The sequence below is a fragment of the Idiotropiscis lumnitzeri genome, chromosome 6 (assembly GCF_059441095.1).
Source record: "Idiotropiscis lumnitzeri isolate Australia: NSW breed Sydney's pygmy pipehorse chromosome 6, RoL_Ilum_1.0, whole genome shotgun sequence".
In the NCBI taxonomy this organism is placed as follows: domain Eukaryota; kingdom Metazoa; phylum Chordata; class Actinopteri; order Syngnathiformes; family Syngnathidae; genus Idiotropiscis; species Idiotropiscis lumnitzeri.
The window spans coordinates 6968283-6992973 of NC_142396.1; the positions used below are offsets into that span (position 1 = coordinate 6968283).

Consider the following 24691-nt stretch of genomic DNA (forward strand, 5'->3'; position numbering starts at 1 on the left):
CTCACCCCTTGACCATTTTTTTCCCGTAGACTTACCGTCATCAAAGGTGTCAAGCAGGGTTGACGGATTGATGTCTGATCCTCCAACCAAAATGTTGTCTATGGCCCACTGAGCTCTTTCCAGACTTGGAGAGGCCAAGCCAGAGGAAATAGTAAAAGGTTGCCACCAACGTAGGCGAGTAGCGTTGGTCAGCGCTCCCTCTGGAAGGACGATGTAATCTCTCCTCACAGAAACGTATTTTAGATAATCCATCTCATGGAGTAGGATCCACGACACACCTAGAGAGCATACGGACACATTTGAAGAGCGGGAGAAAAACAAAAATGATGATAAAACATGTTTGAAAGCGCACCTCCGTCTGTGGAGTAGTCCAGCAGGACTCCTTCTTTTCGACATGTTGGACGGTGGCACATCGACATGTTATTTTCACTTCCAATCCTGGCCCAGTACTCGACAAACCTATAGCCACAGAACAGATCGTGACAACTTAACCAGGGTTCACATGTACTGACAATCAAATCCTTATGTGTGTAGGCTACCCTGATGATGGCAAATTCAAGATGCACGTGGCATGTGATTGTGACATGAAACATAACACTAGCCAAGTAGACGTGTTTTTAAATTTGTGCTGTAGTCAGAAATAAAGTAGCAACTGGATGTGTTAAGTGCTCGTAGAACGTGACTCTTAAATCACTGCAGTAAAAATGACAAGTAAAAGAGTTTGCGACCACAAAACATGCTGCTTTCCCAGACATCAATACTGACTTAGCTCCCCGAAGGTCCAGGTCGGCGGTAACAGCTTGTCTGGCGTCGGCTCCTCCGAAATACAGGGCTGTTCCCTCTACCAACACTCCACAGTCTGTGCAGGGTCGACCTCCTTCAAGAATGTGCCACTGAGGCCCGGCTGCTCCTTCCCAGTCAAAACGTTCTTTCAAAGATGCCTACAAGGGAAAATATCGCTTAAGTACAAATATTTATTCAAATGTTTAAATCTCAAAATATTCTAATTCTGATGAGACTTGCGGTTTCTTTAAACGATCAACATCAGAATTTGAAAAAAAATAAAATAAAGCAAGACACTACCTTCAGCGCTGCACTGGCGTAGCAGTTTGGTCCAGAGAATCCTGGGTCACAGAGGCAGCGCTGATCCAAACAGTCTCCATGCCCGCCACAATGGCTCACGCACGCTGGCCCGATGTAAAAGTTCTCCACACCCCACTGAACGTCTGAGTGCTGCTGGTAGAACCTGAAGCGCACTGAGCTAAAGGACAGGAGAAGCAGGCTGAATCCTTTGGGTCATGTAAAGAGTTGAGTCGAACAACATGCATCTGCCTTTTCCAAGATTTATACGACAAAAGTTTAAATCATTGATGTTGTAACAATAAATAGATCTATCAATAATGTAGCTCATGCATGACAGCGCATGAAATATTAAGAGCGCTGCATGTTTAGAAATGTCTTGACCTACGTGCCAGCGAGGCCGTCAGGCAGGAGATAGACAGCCCGCTTCCATCCGTCCGCGGGGAAGAAGACTGACGGCTGTGAGACGTGTCCTCCGCAGCGGGGATCGGCAGGCAAACACTGAGGAACTAGGTACTTCCACGTCACACCGTAGTCTGCGGAGTACTGAACGTGGACTTGTCTGTCCGCAGCACGATCTGGCACCACGCAGCCCACCGCAATCTATGGGACACATGTAACATTCAGTACACTTGCAAAATGTAATGATATACATGATATCAGGAAGGCCTGATATTTAAATCCGGCGCCCAAGCACAGAGAAAATGTAATCATTTCCAAAGTATATTTCATAGTTGGTGATATTGAAGTCACCGAGCCACAATTGACCCGCTTCATTCTTTAATTAATATGCTAAAAGTCCTGCAATATTTGTTGGATTAAATTATGAATTGGTTATGTGATTTAGTACACTATATGTATGGCTGCCAGGATGGCTGAGTGGTCTAAGGCGCCGCGTTCAGGACCCAGTCTCCCCCGGAGGCCTGGGTTCGAATCTCAAATTTCCCCATTGTGGGACTAATAAAGGCAATATAATTTTTGATTGTGTATTTTTTTATAAAACAGTTGTACTAATTATGTAATTATTTTTTAAATTAATTTTCTGTAAATAAAACTGCACAATAAACCATTTCATATTTATTTTTTATTTCTATTTTTATTTATTGTATTTTTTCATGTATATGTAAGATTCAATTGCTGCTTAATTAGAATGCATTTATTGATTTTCTATTGTTTCTTATTCAGTTATTGCATATCTATTATGAATGAAATGGTGTTAAAATACACAATCTGATTTTATTTATTGTTTTAATTTTATTACTTAGCTTGTTATTATATTTGATTGTAATTAAATAAATTATAATCCATCTTTCCATCCATTATCTAAACCGCTTCTCATCAAACTAATAAAATGTGAATGCATGTTTTTTTAAAACTCATTTTACTTAGAAATTTGTAAATTTTTCAATTCTATATTTTTACATAGTTGATATGGCCCATTGTCCATAGAGTAAACATGTGTATTCTTGTCTTATAAATCACCTTGAACTGCATGACCCAACCCTTTTCAGGGATTATATCGTGCGTGACAGCGTAGACCTCTCTTCCATCAGCATTGCCACACACCATCACGCCATCAGGGGAGCTGCAGAAACGCTGCACTGAGCAGTCCTCGGAGAACAACCAATGGTCGCTCACTGACAACAAAACATTCTCTTTATTTTTTTAGAATTAGTTCAAATGAAGCTTTGATAGAGCAATTCAACCAACTGTGCTGTACCTATTGGGGTTTCCTCGAGTTCACCCAGGTCACTGCTTGGTCCGGAGGTTTCATCAGCAGGAGCTCTCTCATGGTTGGGCAGTGCCACGCCGCCAAATGTGTCAGAAATCTGCGCCCGCGTGTCTGAACCCGCAATGAGGACGTTATCCAGAGCCCAGTCACTCTGGTCCACTCCGTCGTGCTGCGGCTGCCACCAGCGCACACGCACGCCTTCTTGTCGGGCAGCAGGAGGCAGCAGAACATTCACAAACCTGAACACATGGTGGCAAATACAGACTTTTAAAACAAAGTACTACATAACTTGCTGGACATGGTCCCCTCAGTTCCAAATATAAAAATCACTTGATTTAAAAACATTCACCCAGGTTTTGTGTAGAGATCATAGAAAAGCTCAGTCAGCAGATGCCAATGGATTCCTCCATTCAAGCTGTATTCCAGGAGCACACCCTGATTACGGTTGCTTGGAGGAATCATGCATCCGTACATGAAGTAGAATTGGATGAATTCGGCGTTGGTCAGGTTGAGGTCCACCGTCACCAACTGACGGCTGCAACTCTGCATAGAAGTAAAGAATAAACAATATTGGTGCTTAATGAAATAATCAATAATGGAGACAGGAAATACTTACACCACTAAAGTGCAAGGCAGCTCCAGAGGCCACAGCTCCACACACGGTGCTGAGTTTCCCGCCAGTGAGGGTGTGCCAGTGACCGAGAGAAGGAGCCCGACTGAAACTGTCCTTCAGCTGGGAAGGGAGCTTAGCGACCGGCTCATCACAGTACTCACCACCCCACTCTGGATCACACCTGAGGGCGATACCACTTGTGGTTCATCATGGTAATAAGAAGACGGTTGTTTTATCTAAAAAAATATATAAAAAAGCTACACGCATCCTCTAATGTACAATAGTATATGGCAATGTGTCAGTCCAATACCGATCTGAAGGTATTCATTTTCACGCATTTTTTTTTTAATCTTCATTGCCATGATTTTAGATAATGAAGACTATCTGAATTGTGCCACAAGAACCATGCGGTGTAAATCCAGCCTTAGAAGCACTGTTGTACAATACTTACACACAGGTGCTCTGTTGGCACCGTCCGTGTCCGGAACACATATCTGGACAGCCATCTCCAATATAGAGGTTATCCAGAGCCCAAGTCTGCTGCTTGTCAAATGGAGCCTGCTGGAACCAGCGGAATCTTGTGGCTGGAGATCTAAAAACAATAAGTCATCCATTTAAAAAAAAAATCAAAACAAAAGATTGGTGTTTCAATATTTATGTTTTTTTTTTTTTTTAATTGTACTGCACACTCTAAGGAGGAGCTCTGACCTGGCGTATGACGGGATATGAAGGGTAACTCGACCCCACTTGTTGTATGTATCAGAAATGAGCAGCCTCTGTAAGGTGTAGGAGGAGCAGTCAGGGCTTGTTGGTAAACAGTCTCTGACAACAGGCTGCCACGTCAGACCTAAATCCAGAGAGTACTCCAGCTCCACAGCTATAAAGAGATTAGAACAGCAGCATCATGTGCAACGTTGAAGCTTACTTTGTCATGCGAAGAATATTTAACAAGAAATTCTTACAGTAGCAGGAGTTGGTAACAGAGCAGGATGCAGAAAAGTCAAACTGGATGAAGGCATCCTGTCCCAAACTGATGTCAGTGGTGACGGCGTAGCGAGTGTTGGACTTCTCTATGAAAGCAAAGGCGGGTCCATCCGAGCCACAAACTGGCATTCTGGTTCCTCCTGGATGGAGAAGCCATGAGCGTACATCAATAGAGGAGAAATCATCTTCCAGAGGTCCCCAACCACTGGCGCTACCACCAACCACCACCTGATGTTTGAAGAAAGTTCAAATGTAGGAATTGTAACGTTGTGTTTGTTTGGTTGATTGAGACAAAGTCATTGTTGGTCCATCTCGCCTCACAGTACCTGATCAATCACCCACGGACTGTAAAACTGTCCGTTCTCGGAAGGCTGCCACCAGCGCAAGCGGGTCGCAGAAGTGCGAGCACGCAGAGGGATCTCAAGGGCCACCAGGCGAGCCTGGTTACTGCTGTTGCTGAAGACAAATTCCTGGAGGAGACCCCATGTCAGACCTCCGTTCAGAGAGTACTGCAGCAGAACTGGCTGAGAGCGAGGGTCCGGTGCTGCCTTACCGCAGCCGAGACGGAGGAAGAACTGAACAAACCTGGTGTCATTGACAGTCACAATTAAAAAAAAAAAAAATCCCTTCCAAATTCAACACATCAATTTCCATGCAACAAAATAGGGATATTGTATGACAACGCTTACAATACCTGGCATTAGACAAGTCCATTTCATTGGTGACCAACATGCGCAGCCCATCTTCACTGAAGAACAGATGGTTCCCACTGGACATGATTCCACATTTTCTGGATGGTTTACCACCACTCAACTGTCTAAAGAGGTCAACATCCACCGCGCCACCTAAATGCCAACAATAGTTTTGGTTACATAATTAAATGACAACTCCTGAGATGTCGTTGCTATTCTGCAGTGTACCTTCAAAGTCTTCTTTGAGGAAGTCGGGGTTGGGAATATCAGGTAGAGAGCAGTCACTTCCAGAGTAGCCTGGGTCACACATACAATGTGTGCCCCCGACACAGGCTCCATGGCCACTGCACATGTCCTGACACTGAGGGCCAATATAGACGTTGTCTAGAGCCCATGTTGGAGGAGCGGATCCAGTTGAAAAGAAGCCCTGATACCAGCGGAACCTCACAGACCTGTAGGGGACAAATAGAGGGATGTAGAAAGAGCGTATTAGAGGGGGAGACACGCAACTGGTGAGGATGCGCTGGTGCTCACCCGCAGAGACGTAGTTTGCCAAAGTGAATGACCTCTCGCCTCCAGCCCTGTGTGGTGCCTGGGAAATAAATACTGGCCGGGTGGAGCTCGGTGGAGCACAGGGAAGACGGTTGTGGTCCACCTGCACAAAGCGGCACCAGCAGGTGCCACGTGGCGCCAAAGTCCCGCGAGAACTCAAGTCGCACCGGATTGGCCGAGGAGCTTTCAGCCGTGCAGCCGACGTTTATCTGCGGAGGAAACAAGACATCATCCAGGGTTGATTAATATTATATATATTATTGATTAATATCTTCAATGAGTGTGCTGATTTTTGCTTCGAGGAAGAAGTCATCAAGACTGTTTGTGTACCTCAAACTGGATGATTGTGTTCTCATTCACGTCAATGTCCCGGGTGGTGATGGAATGCTCCCCGAGCTCGTTGGAAACAAACACCATAGCTGACTCATCCTCCTCTCTGCAATACAAACACACAAACAAAATGATTAGTCAAGGTTAAAAACATCCATTTTGGCGATCATATCACCCTTGGGTTCACTGATTACATCGAAAACGAATATGCAAAGTGAGATTTTGTCTTTGTGAACAGTCAAAGTGAAACACTTTTCTTACAATCCGGTCTTTTGGTAAGGGCAGTAGAGGCCGGTGTTGCCCCCCGGGTAGAACAGCCAGTTAGACTCATTCGGGCCGTCTTCAAAGCTGTCGATAACCACCAGGGGGTTATGCAGGGAGCTACCATCAATGATGAGATCGTCAATCACCCACACCTCCTCCTTTTTACCTGATGGACAAGAAAAGATCTTTATTATTAAATATAAAGTATTTAACTCAAGTGTTCCTCAGGTATTTTGGACATTTTTAGTGTAGCCAAATATCATATATTTTTTTACAACTGATTATAACATTACATTTTGCAGGATATATTCCTTTTAAAAAATATATATGAATCTAGTGTCTATTACTTTGCTTAAGTTTTACACCATGGCCAATTATGTACATACAATATATGCTGTTTTTTCCTGCTCTTTTTTTCATTACCCGAACAATTTAAGATTTTATCAAGTCTATCAAGTACAAAAATTTTATATTTCGGAATTTTGCAGTTTTATAATTTGAACTATAAAAAGGGAATTATTTTCCATGCAATAAATAGTTGCTAAGTTTTTGTTTAGTTTTAGTAGTTCTAAATCCTTCTGCATATGTTCACGAGCAAAAATGCCATTGACTTCCATTAATACCAAATTTTTTCCCCTCTGCCATTAGAATCTAAAGACAAGCATTCTGTAAAGTCAGCATTTTATATATAACAAAGTAGTGAAATTCAACTATTTTTCTGAAATAGGTCACCTCATGAAATAAGTGAACAACAAGAATTGGAACCTGATCTATGTCATATGATGTCATATTTGAAATGTGTAATGCATTTCCATAAAAATTTTCATGACTACCAAATCCGGATACCAGCTGGATGGAATTGGTTTGCGTTAATCGCATTTGACACGCGTAGAAAATGTTCCAATTTGAAAGTGTATGATTAGATTTGAACTTGCTAATGTGTCTGCTCACCACTGTTGTATGGCTGCCAGAGTCTGAAGCGGGTGGCGTTGGTCTGAGCGCTGGCGGGCAGCGGCAGGTGAAGGAACAGAGTGTCTGTGGAAGCTGGGAAATAAAACTCATCCAGCAGTAGCCAACTGATTCCCCCATTCACAGAGTACTGCAGCAGCACTGAGTGGGAGCGCTCAGGTACACCTAGAAAATTCCATAAAAAGGACAGCAACATCACTAATTAACATGAAACAAACGACAAAATAATCCTATACCTTTTGTGATGAACTTGAAGGAGAATTGAATGTAGAGAGTGTTCGTGCAATCCAGATCCCTTGACACTATCATACGCAGACCATCCTGCGATGAGAAAAAAAAATTCGGATGACGAAAGCTATTCAACTGTAAAATTGCAAAATTGACTTGGAAGAGAGGTACCCCTTTAAAGATGAGCGCAGTTCCAGATTTAAGAGGCTCTCCACTCAGAGTTCCCCTCTCAGCTCCATAAACCTCAGGCCAGGTCTCCTGCTGCAGGTGCTCATTAAAATCTTCCCTCAGAACAGACGGGAGGGGGGCCGAGGGCACACAGTGTGCTCCCTCATAACCTTTGTCGCACCTGAAACAGAATGAGAACTTCTCAACATGAAAGTACCGACATCAAGCAAACGCATGTAATTCAACATTCTTGTCTGACTTACACACAGTGTCCATTGTCACACAGACCATGACCAGAACACATCCAAGGGCAACCGGGGGCAAGCAACACGTTATCCAGAGCCCAACCTTCAGCCCCTGGAGTAAAATGGGTCTGGATCCAACGGAATCGTGTTCTTGGAGAGCTGAGGGGTCACGAGTAAGAATATCGTATTAACAAAAAAAGGAAAGAAAAAGTCATAATTAGGGTTTGTGTATAGTGCATACTTAGCAGCACTTGGCAGGTACACAGTGATCCTTCTCCAGTGTTTGTACTGTGTCGACGCATAAACGGAGCTCTGAGTGTAAGCAGCGCAACCAATAGCTGGAGGAACACACTCCGGCGTGATGAGGGACCAGTGGCGTCCACAATCTGTGGAGTACTCCAGGCGCACACCGTGGGAAAAGGAGGTGGACTTGCTGCAGCCCATGCTCAGCTCGAACTGCAGGAAGGAAGAACCCGAGACCTCAAAGTCCCAGCTCTCAGCATACCTTGGCTTCTCTACAACACAGGGAAACATCACTTTTGCACATCTTGTAGGTATCAAAGCATTTTCTCCAGACAATATACACATCTCGATGAGCGTCTTTAAATTCAGGTTCACAAAAAAGCAAAACCTGCAAAATTCCTGTATGAAAAATATTCGAAAAAAATTGATTCATTTCAGAACTGCCATTAAAAGCGACATTCAAAGCTTGCTGCATTCTTGCAGGCTCTTCTTGTCTATAAATGTGTTGCCAAATAACTCATGCTGCGCACTTCCAAAAGAATAAGCCCATTTGAAAGCATTATTTACAGAAAGTAAATGCGCTCACAGCTTGCTGCGCTCATAAAAACACAAGCAGGATGTTCAATCAAGTTCGCCCTCATTTATAATGCGCCATTCACGGCGCCACAGTAAATGGGTGATTCAGTTTCAGCCTGTTGTGAGTTATGTTGCTCTGAAGCCATTTCACTGCTGTACTCGCTCTCTGCTGCATAAATAGAAAATGGAATTGGAAAGTCCACTGAATGCGTGTGTGGAAGTTGGGTGTGTTTGTGTGACTCACTATCAATGGCTTCAGAGTTGAAGGTCAGGGCCGTGTCTAGGGACAAACAGTCCACAGTCACCTCCCCGCCCTGAATGCGGTACCAGTTGTGCCTCAGAGGTGTGGTGCCGTCAAACTTGTCATGGAAACCCGTTCTGGAGCTGTCGTTCATACCAATTAGAACATCATCCAGAGCCCACTGAGCTGAGTGTTTCCCTGAAAACATGACCACAAAAAAAAAAAACAACAACAACACAATAAATCAAAGAAAAAAAAATGTTTTGTATCACTGTACCAACTGCACTAACCTTGTTGGGGCTGCCACCACCGAAACACTGTATAGGGTGATTTGGCATGTGGTGGCAGTTCAATGGTCACCACTTGAGGCTCCAAGAAGGAACTGAAGTCCAGCTCTCGCAGGAATTGCCACTGGACACCATTGTTGGTGGAAAACTGCACAAGAACACCTGAAGGCAAAAAAAAAAAATAAAAAAAATCAATCACAACAGAATAACCCTAATGACCTCGAAGTAAAGGGTTATAGCAGTGTACCTTCATTGCGTGAACGGGGCCTGGTGCAAGTGGGTCCCAAACTTTTACTGCCTATTCGTATGTAGAATTGCACCAAGCTGTACATTCAGCAGAGAAGATTTTAAATTATGCTCGGGTATGCACTGATTTGACTCCAAAACCTAAAGGAAGAAGAGTGAAATCTACCCACCGAGTGTTGGTGGTGTCGAGGGGCACTGTGCGAGCCTCCCTCCTTCCAGGACTGCTGAAGTAAAGCGCTTTGCCCTCACTGATTATGCCACAACCACCTCCTATTTGGCCTCCGCTTAGGCTCTGCCAAAGTGGACTTAGCTTGCCCTCAAAGCTCTCAGTCAGCTCAGTGGGACCGGCTACGGATGGGACGCAGCTATCCTGTTCCACTAAGGAAAACAAAGAAACAAGGTTTACTACCTAAAGACAGAGACACTTGAACTTCACGATCTCAATCAGTCGCTTTACCTGTGTATCCCATGTCACAGAAGCAAACACCGGAAATGCAATCACCGTGCCCACCACAATGATTTGGACATGGTTCAGAGATGTATACACCATCCAGCGCAAAAGCTGGGGCATCTCTGTAAATGCTGCTCTCCTGGAACCAGCGGAACCGGGTTTTGCTGGAGAAATGGGAGACAGTAAAATAGAGGAAACCAAATAGTTAGAAGTTATATCCATAAAGTCTGTCAAAACGTAAATGAAATGGAAAATGGTAATAGCGGGACCTGTGGAGACTTCTTGCTAGTGTTCCATAGTCGTTAATTTCTTGGGAACGAGAAGATTATTGGCAATTTTGGAGTGGGGAGCTACAGTTTAGGTCCGTGCCAATATAGTGTACGTACTAAATGTTACCTATACACCGTGGATCAGGGGTAACCAAACTTTTGGGCTCAAGGGCCACATTAGATTTTTAAAACAAACAGATGGGCTCTGGAATTCTTAGATGAGGTAAAAAAAAAAGTACATTTTGTAAAATAATCAATGTTATTAATACCACATTAGTAATTCTCAATATATAATTGCATTATTTCTAAGTCATGACATTATAATTAGTAATACATTATTTCATAAAAAAAATAAAAATATTATATATATATATATATATTTCTCATTAATTACAACAAACCAATCAACCAATTATTAAATATTAAACAAGTGTTATTGTAAAAAGTGAGGTGGAGGAAGTCGTTGAAAAAAACATGACAGGACTCTTGATAATATTTCCTTGTGTCCATGCCTGTAAGAGATCCCATTGGATGGCTGTTACCATAGCTACCTGGCTGCAACATTGCGTGGAATGACCACAGTGACCCTGGTCCACTCTTCATAGTCCCCGGTGTTGTACACAGTGGGTTCTCGAAGCTCCCGCCCACTGCCTTCACAGTTCCCTGCTCCCGGCGATCCGGGGTAACAGCCCTCCTTTACCAAGGCCCAAGTGCGACCTGCATCATGGGAGTACTGCAGCAGGACTGGGGCAGACGCACTGAACTCTGGCTCACAGCCTATGTTTAACTGGTGGGGGGAAAAAAGGAACAATTAACAGTTAATACTTGTTAAACCTGCGGGTAGGTTTCCTTTCCAAGTTTTTACCTTAAACTGGAGGGTGTAGCCAGGGCGCAGGGCAAGGTCCCTGGTGACCGCCACTCTGTCCCCATCCGAGCGCCCGAACACCATGGAAGAAGCGGTCGGGGTACAGAAGCTGTTGTTGCTGTCCCGATCCATGCCTTCGTTGCCCAGCATCAGCCACACACTCATCTGGTTCAGCGGGTAGTCGAACGCCGGCCTTTCGTAGAAGTTCTGACCGATGAGGTTTAGTCATTAGTGGAAACATGTAATAGAACCAGCACTTAGCCTCTGACTAAAATTTTATAAATTCACTCCTTTTATTAGAAATCCACCTGTGGCAAAGTCGGACTGGCCATGGGTATGATGTGCTTCTCCCTCTCAGATAAAATGATGACATCATCTATTGCCCACTGGTCATAACCTTCTCCAGAGTGCAGAGGCTGCCACCAGCGAAATCGAGTGCAGGGTGTCTTTGAGGCCAATGGAAGCTCGTAGTGAACAAAACTGTTCAGAAAAAGACTGTTATTATTGATTTGAAAGGACCATTTTGGTTAAAAATAAGCACTGTTGAGCTCACCGAGGCTTGGTGAAGTCTGTGAAGTACATCTCGGCGATGAGGCCCCAACTGATGCCTCCGTCATTGCTGTACTGCAGCAATACTCCCTCCTCCCTGCTATCTGCCTGGTTGCAATCCCCCCAGTCTCCACCCACACGCAGGTAGAACTGCACAAACTCCGCCCATTCCGTGTCCAGGTCCCAACTCACTAGCTGCCGCAGGCCAGCCTGATGCCACACACATAAATTGAACATGAGAGATGATTTTTCGTAACCATGAAACAATATGTGCTCGGGTTAGTACCGTAGTTTGAAACCAGGAATATTATCCAATTGTTTCTCATTTCTTTCAAGCAGAGATTAAATTTCATTCGCACAATTACAAATAGCCGCTCTTTCGTTCTGGATCTTCAGCGAGCCAAGTTGCCAAGTCTTTGGCTGAGAAACTCAGCGTGGGAATGTTTATTGTGTTATTTAGCACGAGTGTTAAGGAATATTGGGGTCGAAATGGGGACCGGCTCAGAGAAGGCAGATCACAAAAAGGGGCTTTAATGTTCAAGTTCACACTTGACGGCTATGGTCTACATAATCTACAAATAAATAAATAAATAATAAATAAATAAGATGCTGGTATTCCCCACCTTGCTGAAGTACAGGGACGAACCAGATGAAACCACCCCGCAGCCGACATCAGGGTTGACCACCTCTCCGCCTATCACTTCCAGCCAAGTGGCCAGCAGTGCATCCTGGGACTCAAAGTCCGAGAGGACACTAGACGAGAGCGGGGAGGAGGGCAAGCAGTCCGTACCGGAGAAGCCGTCGTCACACCTGCCACACAAAAGCTTTAATGTATCAAAAATACAAACGAGGCCAATTTATCTACATTTCGGTGGTCTTGAATGCTGACCTGCAGTGTCCGTGGTCACACCAGCCATGTCCGTGGCACATGTTCGGACATTGCTGGCCGATATAAATGTCATCTAAGGCCCACTCGTCCTGCTCTCCGTAGTAGTTTTGGATCCATCGGAAGCGCGTGGCACTGGACCTAAACATCGTACAAAGACATGCTTCATGTTGGACAAACGAAATACATTCATTCTTTTACGTTAAATACGTCAACATATTTTCATGGAATTTATATTTAAGGCAGAACATGATTGCATGTGAACTACCTGGGATAGTAAGGAATAAATATTGTGTTTGCTTGTGCAGCTAAACAGCCATGACAAACGACCCGAAAATCCCCTCTGACCCACTTCTGACCAAGACTGTTTTATTACCAAATTACAGCCTTGACCCTGTGACCTATCACCACACTGCAAAAGATTAGAAGATGCTTATCTATAAGTAAGAAGCAAGAATGGCATGAAGGTCATCTGTGTGCTGCTTTCTGAGTGTTGATGTACGTGCAACCTATGGCTGATGGCACAGGCAATCATCATATGTCGGGAGGAATGACGGGTTCATAATGCCAATGTCAACTGTGTGAATAATGGAAAGCTTTGTGGGCGAGAAGTAATATACCGGGCCAAAGGAGGCTCTCGTGTCATGTCGATAATACTTAAAAAATATATATATACCGGTACTCTTTTTATTTATTTATTTTATTATTTTTTTAAAGACATAAAGAATATATCAATATTTAGTGTGATATCATACAAAGCACATGTGACCAATGAAACACAAAGGTGAAAAACTGAAATTGGGCAAAAAGAGGTGGCACACTTTTATAAGTGGGAAAAAAAATGACGTTAGTATGGTAACATAAGCTTAAAGTAATTACAAGTATGGTATTTAAAGTGCAGGATGAATCGGGTGCAAGTAAGGCGATTTTAAGTTTTGTATGTTTTTACATATTTCAACTTTTTGATTGCAATCAGCATTTTTTATTGTAAATGTTGCCTCACAGTTTTTCATTGCCTTAATGATATGTTGATATTGCAATTGAAAATGACTCTATAGCTCGTAATGAACTGATGCTTTGGTTTATTTGCCAGAAGAAGTAATCGAGGAGTAAATAAGTGTGATACATACAAATGACATTTAGGGATGCTTTCTAGAGAAAATAAATTACAAAGATTAAGTAGAAAGAACTGCTACAAGAAGTACTACTACTACGATTATTATTAGTGTGTGAAGAGTTGCGTTACCATGTCTTTTGAGGCAGAGACAGAGTGATGCGTCTCCAGTTTGTGAATTCCGATGGGTGGTACACGCTGGGAGCCGTAAACTCGGAGCAGCTTGGCATGCCAGGCAGACAAGCCTAAGTGATGGAAAACAAGAGTTGACAAGAGAGGACACAACTGCTCTTAAGAGAAAGCACCATCAAGATAAATTATTCTTTGCATTTTGGTTTATTTTAATTTTTAACTTATAGAATATTTATAGAACAATTGTGATCATATAAAAATATCTGTAGCCGTATGGCGAGAAGATAAGCTACTTAAGTCTTGCAACGTATTTGCTGAAAGCCGAGTGACTAAAAGTCACTGCGATCATTTCTTATTACACAAAGTGGTGCATTTTAAGCATGTCTTTAATTGAACAATATTAAGGGGGCTTTATTAGACAAACCCACATTCATTATACATTATATATTTCCTGGCTCCTCCAACATACTTTGACAGGCTTTTACTAAGTCCATGCATCCATTTTCTATCCCGTTTATCCTGTTCAGGTTCACTGGGAGCTGGAGCCAAGAGTCAGGTCAATAAAGGACTACACCTTCAGGCACTGTTTTAATAAGTCATAATTCTGAACATGAATAATTCATTGAGATATCACGACATTAAGGGTGGACATGTCTCCTCTTTCGTACCTCTTTGACCAAGTGCCAAGTGAGGCCATGATTGGTGGAGAACTCCAGGCGGACCTGAGTATCAATGTGAGGGGACGACTCGCGACCGCAACCCATAACCAGCGAGAACTGCAGACTGTAGGAGGCGCCGATCTGCATTGACTGAGTCTCCACATAGCGAATACTGGAACCAGGACTGGGCTCACCAGAGAAACTGGAGGGCAGCAGATAACCGACATCACCCTCGTCATTGGCTGACCGGTTACGAGGTGACTTCAGGAAAACGCTTGACCCACCTGAGCGTCCAATCGTGCTGGCAGTAGGGCTGGACATGACCAAGGTAAAAACCGAGACTCTGTGTAACATCCAAAACGTTGCTGAAGTCCAAACTTATGGTGTTGAACAACACGGAGGTCATGCTGATTTCATCCAGCGCCCAGACATCATGACCGCGCCCGGAATGGTACGGCTGCCACCAGCGGAACTGCACGCCGAACTTTCGAGCACCGGCTGAGAGCTCGACAGACACGATTCTGTTCAGGAAAGAGGAAAATATAGTGTCGTTCTAAATGTTTTCTTGCTATAGTGAATGAAGCATGAGAACAACAACACTTATGTAAGAATACCAACAACACAGTTTAAAAGGAAGAATACTAAATTCATGTGTATTTGTTGTTCACTTTTCTTGTGTGTCACTTGCAGTACACAAACCCGTCAGACACACTGCCTCCCAGTCTGGCCATTCCAGTGCCTTACTTTGTCTTCATTGCAAACACTAACTGCCTCAATGTGTCCCGATAGCCCACACAGCTGGCGCACCATAAGTACGGCAGGAATGAGAGCTCATAAAGTCTTTGCTTCCCATTGGAATGCTAAACACACACAAACCTGGGCTCATGGAACCCTTGGTAAGCGTAGTGCTGCAACAGAGTCCACGTTATGCCGTTGTCTGTGGAGTAATGCAACAGGACACCCTCTCCTGCCTGGTCTGGAGCAGGGCAGGAGCTTAGGGTACTTCGGCTTCCCAGTCGGAGGGTGAACTGGAGGTATCTGTACAGATGAGAGCGAACACAAATGCGTGTAAAAACCACAAATAGTGAGAAAGTCTAGTTGATGAATGGCAGGAAGGGAAAAAGGTGTTTGTGAAGGCTACATAAACAGAAAGTCAGAGGTCGTGTGGAGCATCCAAATGAGATGATTAAATAAATGAGGACGAAATTAAAGGAGGGATCGTGAAAGCAAAGGGAAGAGTGGAAAGTGAGTAAGTTCATAGCTAGTGTGTATATTTATGTGCTATTAGGTCATATTTACTATAATACCTAATCTTCAGTCTCGTGCCAACAGAGGTGATCTGCACCTCTCTGTCCTTGACTGGTCTGGACTTTCATTAGCACAGTTGATTGTTCTTTTAGCCAGATGCTTACTCTGTGAGTCACACAATTGGCATTAAAAATGGCCATCAGGTGGCACACGAGCGAGCCGCAACAGGCATAATCCATCTAACACAGATGCCATCTCTGACTTCATCACATTCAAACGTTTTCTCTCATTCTCTCCTGCCAGCTCTCTCATCCGTAGTCCAGCCTATAATCACAATCGTTCTCCCCATCCCCCCAGTGAGCTCACTAAATATGATTGAAAGAGGGCGTGACAGGAGTGTGGATGCTGAATGGCTCAAACATCTGTTGGATCAATCACAAGTGTAGACACCTGAGAAATTAGCTGTCCTACAGTGCCGCCTTGGAGGAGGTCTGTGCAACATTGAGGGCCGATTCATCAGTTACCTGGCCTGAGAGCTGTCCAGCGGCGCAGTGACGAGGTGTCTCCTGCTGTCCCGGTTGAAGACCAGCGCCTTGCCGCTCGCCAGAACCCCGCAGCCAAAGCTGACCTCCGCTCCTCGGAGGGAGGAGAAGCTGTGGTAGGAGGAAAGGCGTGGGCTGGAGAAACCCTCGGACAGAAATGCTGGGAAAGTCTGGGAGGCGAGCTCACAGGCTGGACCGCTGAAACCTGGGTCACATCTGAGTTAGAAGGGACATAACGTCATAAAACAAAATACATTTGCATAATCCTAAATAGTGCGATAAGACATGACGTTGGTTATGGATGATACATTCTGTAGTATAAACAGCACTTGAGCAAAAAAGTCTTACTTGCAGCCTGTGCGGGAACAATGTCCTCTACCAGAGCAGAAGCGCAGACAGGCTGGACCGATGTAAACTGAAGAACATACATGGAAATTCTAAGGAGTTTTGCTCCAGTCATTTGGGTTGGACTACATGAATGAATGAATGTGTCTTGATTGTAGTCATAAAAGGAAATGGACAAGATTATTGGATGGTTATTTCACCACAAGTGGGAAACAATCACTAATGTTTGATGTTCATGCAATTCTGACCGTTGTCAATGGCCCACATATTTCCCGATCCGGTGCCAGACTGTTTCCAGCGAAAGCGTGTGGTCTCTGTTAAGGCAGCATTGGGCAGAGGGATAGAAATCCTGGTCCAACTGTAGAAATGCAAAACAAGGTTCGGTTCAAAGTGATGCATCGTCTTCCTGCACATGGAGCCCTCACTCATTTAACGGGGTGCTATGTCCTACCCGCTGTAGTTGTCTGAGGAGTAGATGGTACTGTGAGGTAGGTGGGGTCCTGCACAAAGTTCTGGTAGACACTCAGTGTGGAGCAGAGACCAGGAACGGCCGTGATTGGTGGAAAACTCCAGACTGACGCTGAAAGAGGAGGAAAAATTTGACTTTTTGTTCATGGTTATTCTTACATATATTTATATGAATACATATACATATATTTTCCCATATCTCAGTTTGTATAATGTTATAGGGGGTTGCAAAAATCGAGAAAAAAATATAACACTTAGTCCAACAATACTACTGTATTGTGATGGTCATAGAGTTCATACTAGCAGAGCTAAGTCATTTTTATTTGGTTAACCTGTTTGCAGGCTGGTAGGAGCCGCAGCCGAGGTTGATGGAGAACTGAACGACGTGCGTGTGCGTGCCAGGCAGCACGGGCAGCAGCTGCATAAAGTCCACGGCCCACACGTGACGGTTGGCACCCCCGTGCGAGTGCTGCTCCAGGCAGAACTGAGTGACTGGGGTTTGCAGCTCAGAGGGCAGCGCCACGGAAACCACAGCAGGTGTCTACGAGGGGAGACAGTCGAGGAGTGGTTGGTAAATGACACTATTAATTTTGTTCAAAAAAATATTTGGAAAGTTGAGAATGACTACAAGAGGGCCAACCAGTCGTTCTAGCGCGCACATTTGGCCAGCCACCACACTTAATGCGGCCCTCTAAAGCAATTAAAGTGTGCCGATCTCATGTTTCTGACTGAATTTTTCTATACATTTCAGCTGAAAATTGAATGAAAACTGAATTTAAATTCATCATTCACTTTAAACAGATATTACAAGCATTTACTCCCACATAATCCAATTTTAAGATCAATTGTACAATAAAGCTGTTCTTTACTTAATTGCGTGCATTGACTACGGTATCAATTACTTTGATATAACAATATAATTACATGGGCAACTGTGTATATTTAATAATAAGACAAGCTGACTATACTGTACATTAACAGAAAGCGTGTTTCACAAACATAGTGGCGCTCTGACGGAAACAATATAAAATCACTTCCTTGTCAGAAGTTATAATAGTTTTTGAATCCAATTTGTGGATGCTACTCACCCTATAAGAAGAATATGGAAGGGTGTCTAGGACGACACGTTCCCTCCTGCCTTCTGACCTTCCAAACAGAATTACATTGTGGTCATGTGACTCCCCGGGATCACATTCACCACCACCTGCGGAAAAGCGCAAATTTCGGTCATCCTGTATGTATGGACCGTGGAATGTAAAGGTTGATTTCAGTACCCATAGAGAAGTGGAAGCGCAGGTTTCCATATGAGGTGGTGTCGATGTAAGGCGTGCACACTCTCCTCTGACCGTCCATCTCAAACACCAATGCCGAGCCTGACTCAATCTCGCCACACTGGGTCCCGTACACAGCTCCCTGTATGTCCCAGCTGAGGGAAATCAAACAAATGACCAGTTTGGTGAGTATCGTGGTTTGTTTCTCATGGATTGCATAATATAAATCACCTGGAAGAAGACGTACAGTGCATGCAGAGATATTTGTGCTCAGTGGAAGTGGATCCTCATTAGCGCTGACAGAAGTTAACTCAATGTGTCAACCCTCTCCTGGGTGTCCTTTTCCCTTCCATTCTCTTTATGAAAATGTACAAAATTCCATGCAGGTTGGTGTGTGCGTTTTAGTCACAGCCACCAAATTGGGGGAAATAATAATGGTGGTGTGTATCATTACCACAAAAATCTTGCCTGCATCCCGTGACACCTGACGGGTGTGACAGGCCCGCTGTGTGGCATGATGGCACACAGCACGATGGTGCAAAGCCACACTAGTGTCATGCTTGCCTCATTCTTGGAAAAATGCACAGGTCGATAATTGTTATCCGCGAGTAACACATCTAGCATGTCTATTTTTCGCTCTGGTCTATTCGCTACGGGCCGATGGCAGTTGTAGCCTACTGGGCCGTGTTGTGATATTGTACCCACAACGCGACTCACTGCGAACAGATGGACTGCTGTCTGTGAAGCAGTTAGTGGCATGGCTTATACCTGCATGTCATGTTACATGACAAGGGCATGTGCACGAGGCATCCTTGTTTAACCATAATATCGATTCAGTCTTTTTCTACTATACAGTACATCACCATCAGTTAAGACTCATCTTAGCTCCCATATAGATTGGTTTTAATGCGGGTACGAGCTAAGTACAGCTCGGGGTGCTTTTTGAATCATTGTTCTTTCATCAGTGAGGGCAGGAATGATCCTCCTGCAGTGCTCCTCAGGTCCTTAAGATTACTTTTAAAGCTCTAAGGTGGCTATGTAAAAAGATCTCTGATCATAGTATTTGTCATGCACATGCTTTTAAGAATGTTATCAGCCGCTTAATGGCTTTTCTTCTATACAAAACTTGCCTTTGACTATGCTCAAAAACTGTATTGGAATTTCCACTAAGCAGCAAAGTTTGATTAAGCTCAGTACAGTGCCACTCTCAAATGTTGAACAATCCCAAGGTCAATATTCAAAACCACTTGTTGTGCATCAGTAGCCAGCAAAGCCACGAATGAAGTCAGTTGTGTTTTACAAGGTGTTCCAACAAAAGTATAAATATCAGAGCATCTACAAGTCCTAGGTCAGCGTGTGGGTCTTGTTGACGTTTCCATTGATGTGACCTAATTCCCCCCCTCCAATTTATTTATTTTTTATATGACGCAGGACTTGTTTAACAATTACACGCCACTATTTGTCGCTGACTTGATAGACTTGATAGCATCCTCGTGATTACCGGTGCAAGTCACCCTGTGGTCGCTAGCTTCGAATGCTAAGGCTAAAGTGTGACTAAAAAGGCGTAACAATTATGAGGAGTACCACACACACAAGTTATTTTTTTTTACCACTAGTATGTTTATGTTTTGTTTCATCTTTGAACTGCAACTACAAATTCATGTCATTTTTTCTGGGACACTCTGCACACTGTTCATCGGCTGACAGCTCCAGCTGTTGTGAAATGCACTAAAATAAATTTGTATTGTATTGTATAGTAGGTGTTGCGTATATGGCCATTATCTTGACTTACTTTGAAGGTGGGCTCTCAAAATCCTCCTCCCAGTAGCTTCTTCCCTCCTCGCGGTGCAGGTCGATGTCTCTGCTTGAGGCAAAGTTGTGGCCGACTGCCTCACCACCGTGGAAATACAGAGTGTTGCCTTCTGACTGGCAAGCATGCTGTAAAATGCAGTGTGTTGTGTAAGATGATCACATAAGAAAAGGTAATACAGAGCCGTAATTCATGAACAGATACCTTGACTGTAGCACCGGGAAAAAAGAGCCAGTTGGCAGTGTCTGGGGGATCTAGGTTGTCCTCCATCAGAGGAGCTTTATGAGCAGCGTTGAGCAGCAGCACATTGTCCAACCCCCAGCAGGACTCGTAGCCTTCTGGGCCTTGAGGTGCTTCCTGAGACCAGCGGAGATGAACATTCTCGGCCCTGGACCTCGGTGGCATTGGAAGAAGGTGGACAAAGGTGCTGCTGTTGGTAGGAGCTCTAGAAGAACACAGTGCAGAGGTTTTGTCTGGCGATTGTATTTGTAAATTCAGTTCATGGAATTATATAAAAAAAAAATTTAAAAAAGAGAGGAATTTGAAGAAGACCTGATCTTCTCCAGCGTGACCCAGTCAGAGTTGTTGGCGTTTCCGCTGAGGCTGTATGACACAATGATGCTGGGATCTGAGTAACTGAAACGACAGGAGCCTGAACCTGGGACACCAAAAAAGACATATCATGACTTTTGAAAAAAATCTGCGGAAAATGTGTTTTGAAGGTTCTTTTACATCAGATGAACCAGATGAGCAGGAAAATGATAATTTCCCACGAATGCACTTATGTCCAATGCTGTCATTATGGAAATAAGTGGCATGAGAATGATGTTGAAGGATTGGATTGGGGTGTGGTGCAAGGAAATATTTCAGTAATTCATGACAGCTTGTAAATTCTTATCAGAGTGTTTTTGCAACACAAATAAGGATTATTTATGATTGATCAGAATCCTTCAAAAATACAAAAAAATAAATCCCTTTTTTTAGGCCACCCACTTAAAAGGCTTTCCATCTTCCAGTGGGAGAGTCCTTCTTTAAAACCTTCATGAGAGACGATGGTGTGTTGTAATGTGTTCGTGTAGATGTTCTGGGACATAGTGAGTTCAAAGGTCATTAATGGATTGACAGTGCCTGCACCCACAACTATTTACTCCCCATGATGGTGCAGCATCTATGTTTTGTCAATGTCTATTTGTACTGCACGGCTCCCTCCTCGCTTGGATACAACCGAGCATGAAGCAGCCGCCACTTAACTGCACAGCTTTGACTGTATGCCAAAACACGAGTAAATAAGACAATAAGAGAAAGAGGAAGAGGAAAAAAGGAATGGTGCGTTGAATCGCGCCTTCCCATGAGAACCTCCAGATGCATATAATGGTCATGAAAAATAGAACATCTCTAAAAACTCTACCATGGCCTACTGGGTGCCTCATGTGAAAGATTAATAAGAGATGCGGACCAGAGAGAGCGTGAGATGAGCAGAACGGTATTGTGTACAAGTCGGCGGAGTGGCAGGCGAGTGCAAAGGATGTCTATTTCCTGGAGCGACACAGGCTCTTTTTGTTCCAGATTGGATAAGGCTGACGCAAGCAGTATATTTAATGTTTGGACAGTGTTAAAAGGACTCTCACGTAAGCTTGTTTAATACAAAATGAGGTTTCAGGGGTGCCGTAAGAGGCAGAAAAATGATGATGATAATAATACAGGGGCGGGCAAACTTTTTGATTGGCGGGCCACAATGGGTTCTAAAATTTGACAGAGGAGCCCGACCAGGAGCAGATGGATGGCGCGTTTTGATAACCTCATCTCATCAGAAAAAAGAAATACATTTAATTTTAAATGAAAATTTAGCAAAATCATTACCACAAAATATCTGTGTTTGACACACCAGAGTATTTAGAAAATAAAACATTAATGAGGTCTATTCATTTAATTTTTTTCAAGTTTGGCGGGCCGCATGTGGCCCCCGGGCCTGTAATAATACTAAGCAACCATTTGAATTTGTAGCATTGAAGGGGTAGGGATTTTTTTTTAAAGGTACCCCAAATCCTTGGAAGCATCCCTGATTGCATTTAATACTCACCCAGAGCAAACTGAAGGACAGATGCTGTGCTGGTGTTCAGAGCGACCGTTGTCTATAAGGCATAGAAAATGGATGGTTAAAGACATTATAGCATCAAAACTATGAATCTCTTAATTGTATTTTTTTCTTTTAAAGCACCAAAACATCTATTAATCCATTCTATATCGCATGTCCTAATTACTTGAGATGATTGATTTTAAATGAGAGATGAAACCATTCACAACTATGGACAATTTATAGACTTCAATGAACCTTAACATCCATGATTTAGAACGTGGAGAGAACATGCAACTCCACACAAGAAGACTGGAGCAGAAAAAAAAAATGGACCCAAAAGCTGTCCACGGGTGCTCCCAAATGCCACTTACCAACTCTCGCTCTCCAAGGGGCTCACAAAAAGTGAGCGCTCTGCCATGCATCAGAACCCCACACTGCTCGCCCAGCTCACAGTTTGTGCACTCAGACCTGCACAGCAATCATTAAATAAGACAAGGACGATTAATAAAGTGACTGAATTTGAGGATTGCAAGAGGACCAGCTACATACCAGATGGTTGGGTCCAGCTCCCCTTGCAGGTTTGAATCAAAGTCGTCACGCAGCACAGCATGGTTCGCGTGCACCTCCACTACATGTGCATACACACATACCATTTGCTCAACGTTAGACACTATTTGCACTTCCTGGACGCTTTGCAATTTTAAATACAAGAAAAGCCATGTGCAGAAATGCAGACTCACATAGACTTGGTCTCAGTGGAGACTCTGTTGGAGCTGAAACAAACAGAAACTGAGTCAACATGGGGAACCAAACACATCATAAGATCTCGTTTGATGTGTGAAGTCACGTAAATTTAAGGGGGAAAAGTCATTATTAAAAGTATCGATATATGCTTTTATGAATCGATATCAGTCTGAAACTTGTTCAGCAAAATGAATGCTTTCATCTCATGCCGCAGTTTCAACGACAATACTACGAGCAATACAAGTGAAACATTGTCAACGTAATTGAGAAAAAATGTCGTAACTTTATCAAAACTGCTTAAACAGTACTGTTCAAGCACTGTAACAAAATTTGAACCTGATCCAAATCAAACTGTGACCGATGCGCCTCGCATGCAAAAATCCAAACAGATGACGGTTATGAACTACAGTATCCCCAAGTTTCCCACAGCGGGATACAATAAATGTACTGTACTTTTGATATATGTATTTAATATGTTGTTACACCCTTACTTCAAGTTGCTCAACAATCATCCTGAAAGTGCTTCATGCTGGATAATGCTTCAGGCAGGCAAACATACGTTGTCTGCACGGGCAGTCACTAAGTGCGTACATTTTTGCGGGCCTCGTCGTCAATCATGTAGTGGCAGAACAAACTCTGGTGGTGTCCTGGCCGGCCGGCCGCAGCTGCGGTCTCCTGGCCGCTGATGTTAATTCCTTTCAGTCATGAAGGGCCGGGCGGCCATGATTAACGGTTCACTGCCAATTAACTGCTGTCTTCCCCGGAGGCGTCTGCGTGCGCTAATGCTGCAATCCGTGGCCCGGGCCAAGCTAACACTCGAAAGACTCACTCTCCACAGGGATGTACGGAGCAGAAAAGTATTTGTACTTCATGAACCAAATTAAAAATGTAAAGGCAGCATTAAAAATGTATGGTCAGCCACTTTGCAATGTCTTTAAGTTGCAGAACATATATGCGGTCTTTGGGCTTCAAAGCTGAGGTCGTTGTAAATAATGGGACTGAAAAGGTAAGTGTTCAGAATTCAGGATGGATTTTTGACCAGGCAATATAAGATTCAAATGTGTTTTCTTTACTTTGCTGTTGCCAAGTATGAAGAATCATTGATGTGTGCTACTTCATTTAGTCGCCTGTAAAGGCATTAAATTATGACAAAGCAGGCTTTTAAGTAGGGCATGTGTGCCGCAAAGGTTCCTTTAATTAACTCTGGCTTCCTAGTGCCGGCAGCCTTCACCGCAGTACCTACAACTCTCTCCACCATGCTTGACTGTAGACAAGACACTCTTTGTCTCGTCAGACCACAGGACATAGTTCTATTAAACTTCTATTAAAAAAAAAAAGTAAGATCTGTATGACTTTTAAGTGTGATAATCTCTTTGACCTCATTGAACAATACCACCCTTGAAACAGGTGGAGCTTCTTTGCTCGGCTTTGGTCCAAAGCTATCCTTCTCTAGACTGAAGAGAGGGATAATCTGCCGCCATAGATTCAATCCAGGATGAGCCAGCCCATCTGATAAAATATAAAGTTAAGTAACTATCTTACTTCAGTCAAGTGGTTCAAAAATGAGTGACACAAACAATGTGCCTTGATATTCTCAGCATTCAGCAAGTATTTTTGGTTTGGACCTCATTTTTGCTTGCGCCAATTAGAAAAGGATTTACAGAAGTTTTGACGCAGGACGGTTCAGTCGTTGCGTCTCTGGCGTTCGTTCCTTCCTGCTCATCTTCACGGTGACAACGCTTTCTCTAGAATGAAGCCCATTAAAAGCAGATCAAAGTCCTCCCAAAGCACTTCTTGTTCTCCGCTTCTAA

General features: G+C 43.6%; 1 protein-coding gene across 3 annotated transcripts in view; it reads right to left on the reverse strand.

Moving 5' to 3' along the window:
- The window catches only part of reln (reelin), a 108257-nt gene that overhangs the window by 7780 nt on the left and 75786 nt on the right, over positions 1-24691 (reverse strand). For all 3 annotated transcript variants that reach the window (XM_088298451.1, XM_088298450.1, XM_088298449.1), the window contains exons 5-56: positions 22877-22909; positions 22686-22764; positions 22508-22604; positions 22140-22191; positions 20612-20717; positions 20264-20504; positions 20042-20187; positions 18253-18404; positions 18067-18182; positions 17311-17519; positions 16962-17090; positions 16759-16868; positions 16514-16580; positions 16148-16381; positions 15252-15413; positions 14660-14896; positions 14385-14577; positions 13717-13829; positions 12474-12611; positions 12208-12394; positions 11589-11794; positions 11344-11515; positions 11036-11242; positions 10722-10957; positions 9908-10065; positions 9621-9828; positions 9452-9528; positions 9208-9366; positions 8921-9115; positions 8099-8372; positions 7876-8016; positions 7616-7793; positions 7453-7537; positions 7199-7381; positions 6245-6413; positions 5984-6089; positions 5636-5862; positions 5330-5553; positions 5104-5254; positions 4736-4994; positions 4388-4637; positions 4134-4302; positions 3877-4017; positions 3429-3606; positions 3162-3355; positions 2801-3051; positions 2563-2717; positions 1469-1683; positions 1084-1261; positions 766-941; positions 353-459; positions 36-278 (exon numbers count right to left, since the gene is read on the reverse strand). In XM_088298451.1, the coding sequence (XP_088154577.1) occupies positions 36-278; positions 353-459; positions 766-941; positions 1084-1261; positions 1469-1683; positions 2563-2717; positions 2801-3051; positions 3162-3355; positions 3429-3606; positions 3877-4017; positions 4134-4302; positions 4388-4637; positions 4736-4994; positions 5104-5254; positions 5330-5553; positions 5636-5862; positions 5984-6089; positions 6245-6413; positions 7199-7381; positions 7453-7537; positions 7616-7793; positions 7876-8016; positions 8099-8372; positions 8921-9115; positions 9208-9366; positions 9452-9528; positions 9621-9828; positions 9908-10065; positions 10722-10957; positions 11036-11242; positions 11344-11515; positions 11589-11794; positions 12208-12394; positions 12474-12611; positions 13717-13829; positions 14385-14577; positions 14660-14896; positions 15252-15413; positions 16148-16381; positions 16514-16580; positions 16759-16868; positions 16962-17090; positions 17311-17519; positions 18067-18182; positions 18253-18404; positions 20042-20187; positions 20264-20504; positions 20612-20717; positions 22140-22191; positions 22508-22604; positions 22686-22764; positions 22877-22909 (8673 nt within the window). The remainder of the gene's footprint in view (positions 1-35; positions 279-352; positions 460-765; positions 942-1083; positions 1262-1468; positions 1684-2562; positions 2718-2800; positions 3052-3161; positions 3356-3428; positions 3607-3876; positions 4018-4133; positions 4303-4387; positions 4638-4735; positions 4995-5103; positions 5255-5329; positions 5554-5635; positions 5863-5983; positions 6090-6244; positions 6414-7198; positions 7382-7452; positions 7538-7615; positions 7794-7875; positions 8017-8098; positions 8373-8920; positions 9116-9207; positions 9367-9451; positions 9529-9620; positions 9829-9907; positions 10066-10721; positions 10958-11035; positions 11243-11343; positions 11516-11588; positions 11795-12207; positions 12395-12473; positions 12612-13716; positions 13830-14384; positions 14578-14659; positions 14897-15251; positions 15414-16147; positions 16382-16513; positions 16581-16758; positions 16869-16961; positions 17091-17310; positions 17520-18066; positions 18183-18252; positions 18405-20041; positions 20188-20263; positions 20505-20611; positions 20718-22139; positions 22192-22507; positions 22605-22685; positions 22765-22876; positions 22910-24691) is intronic.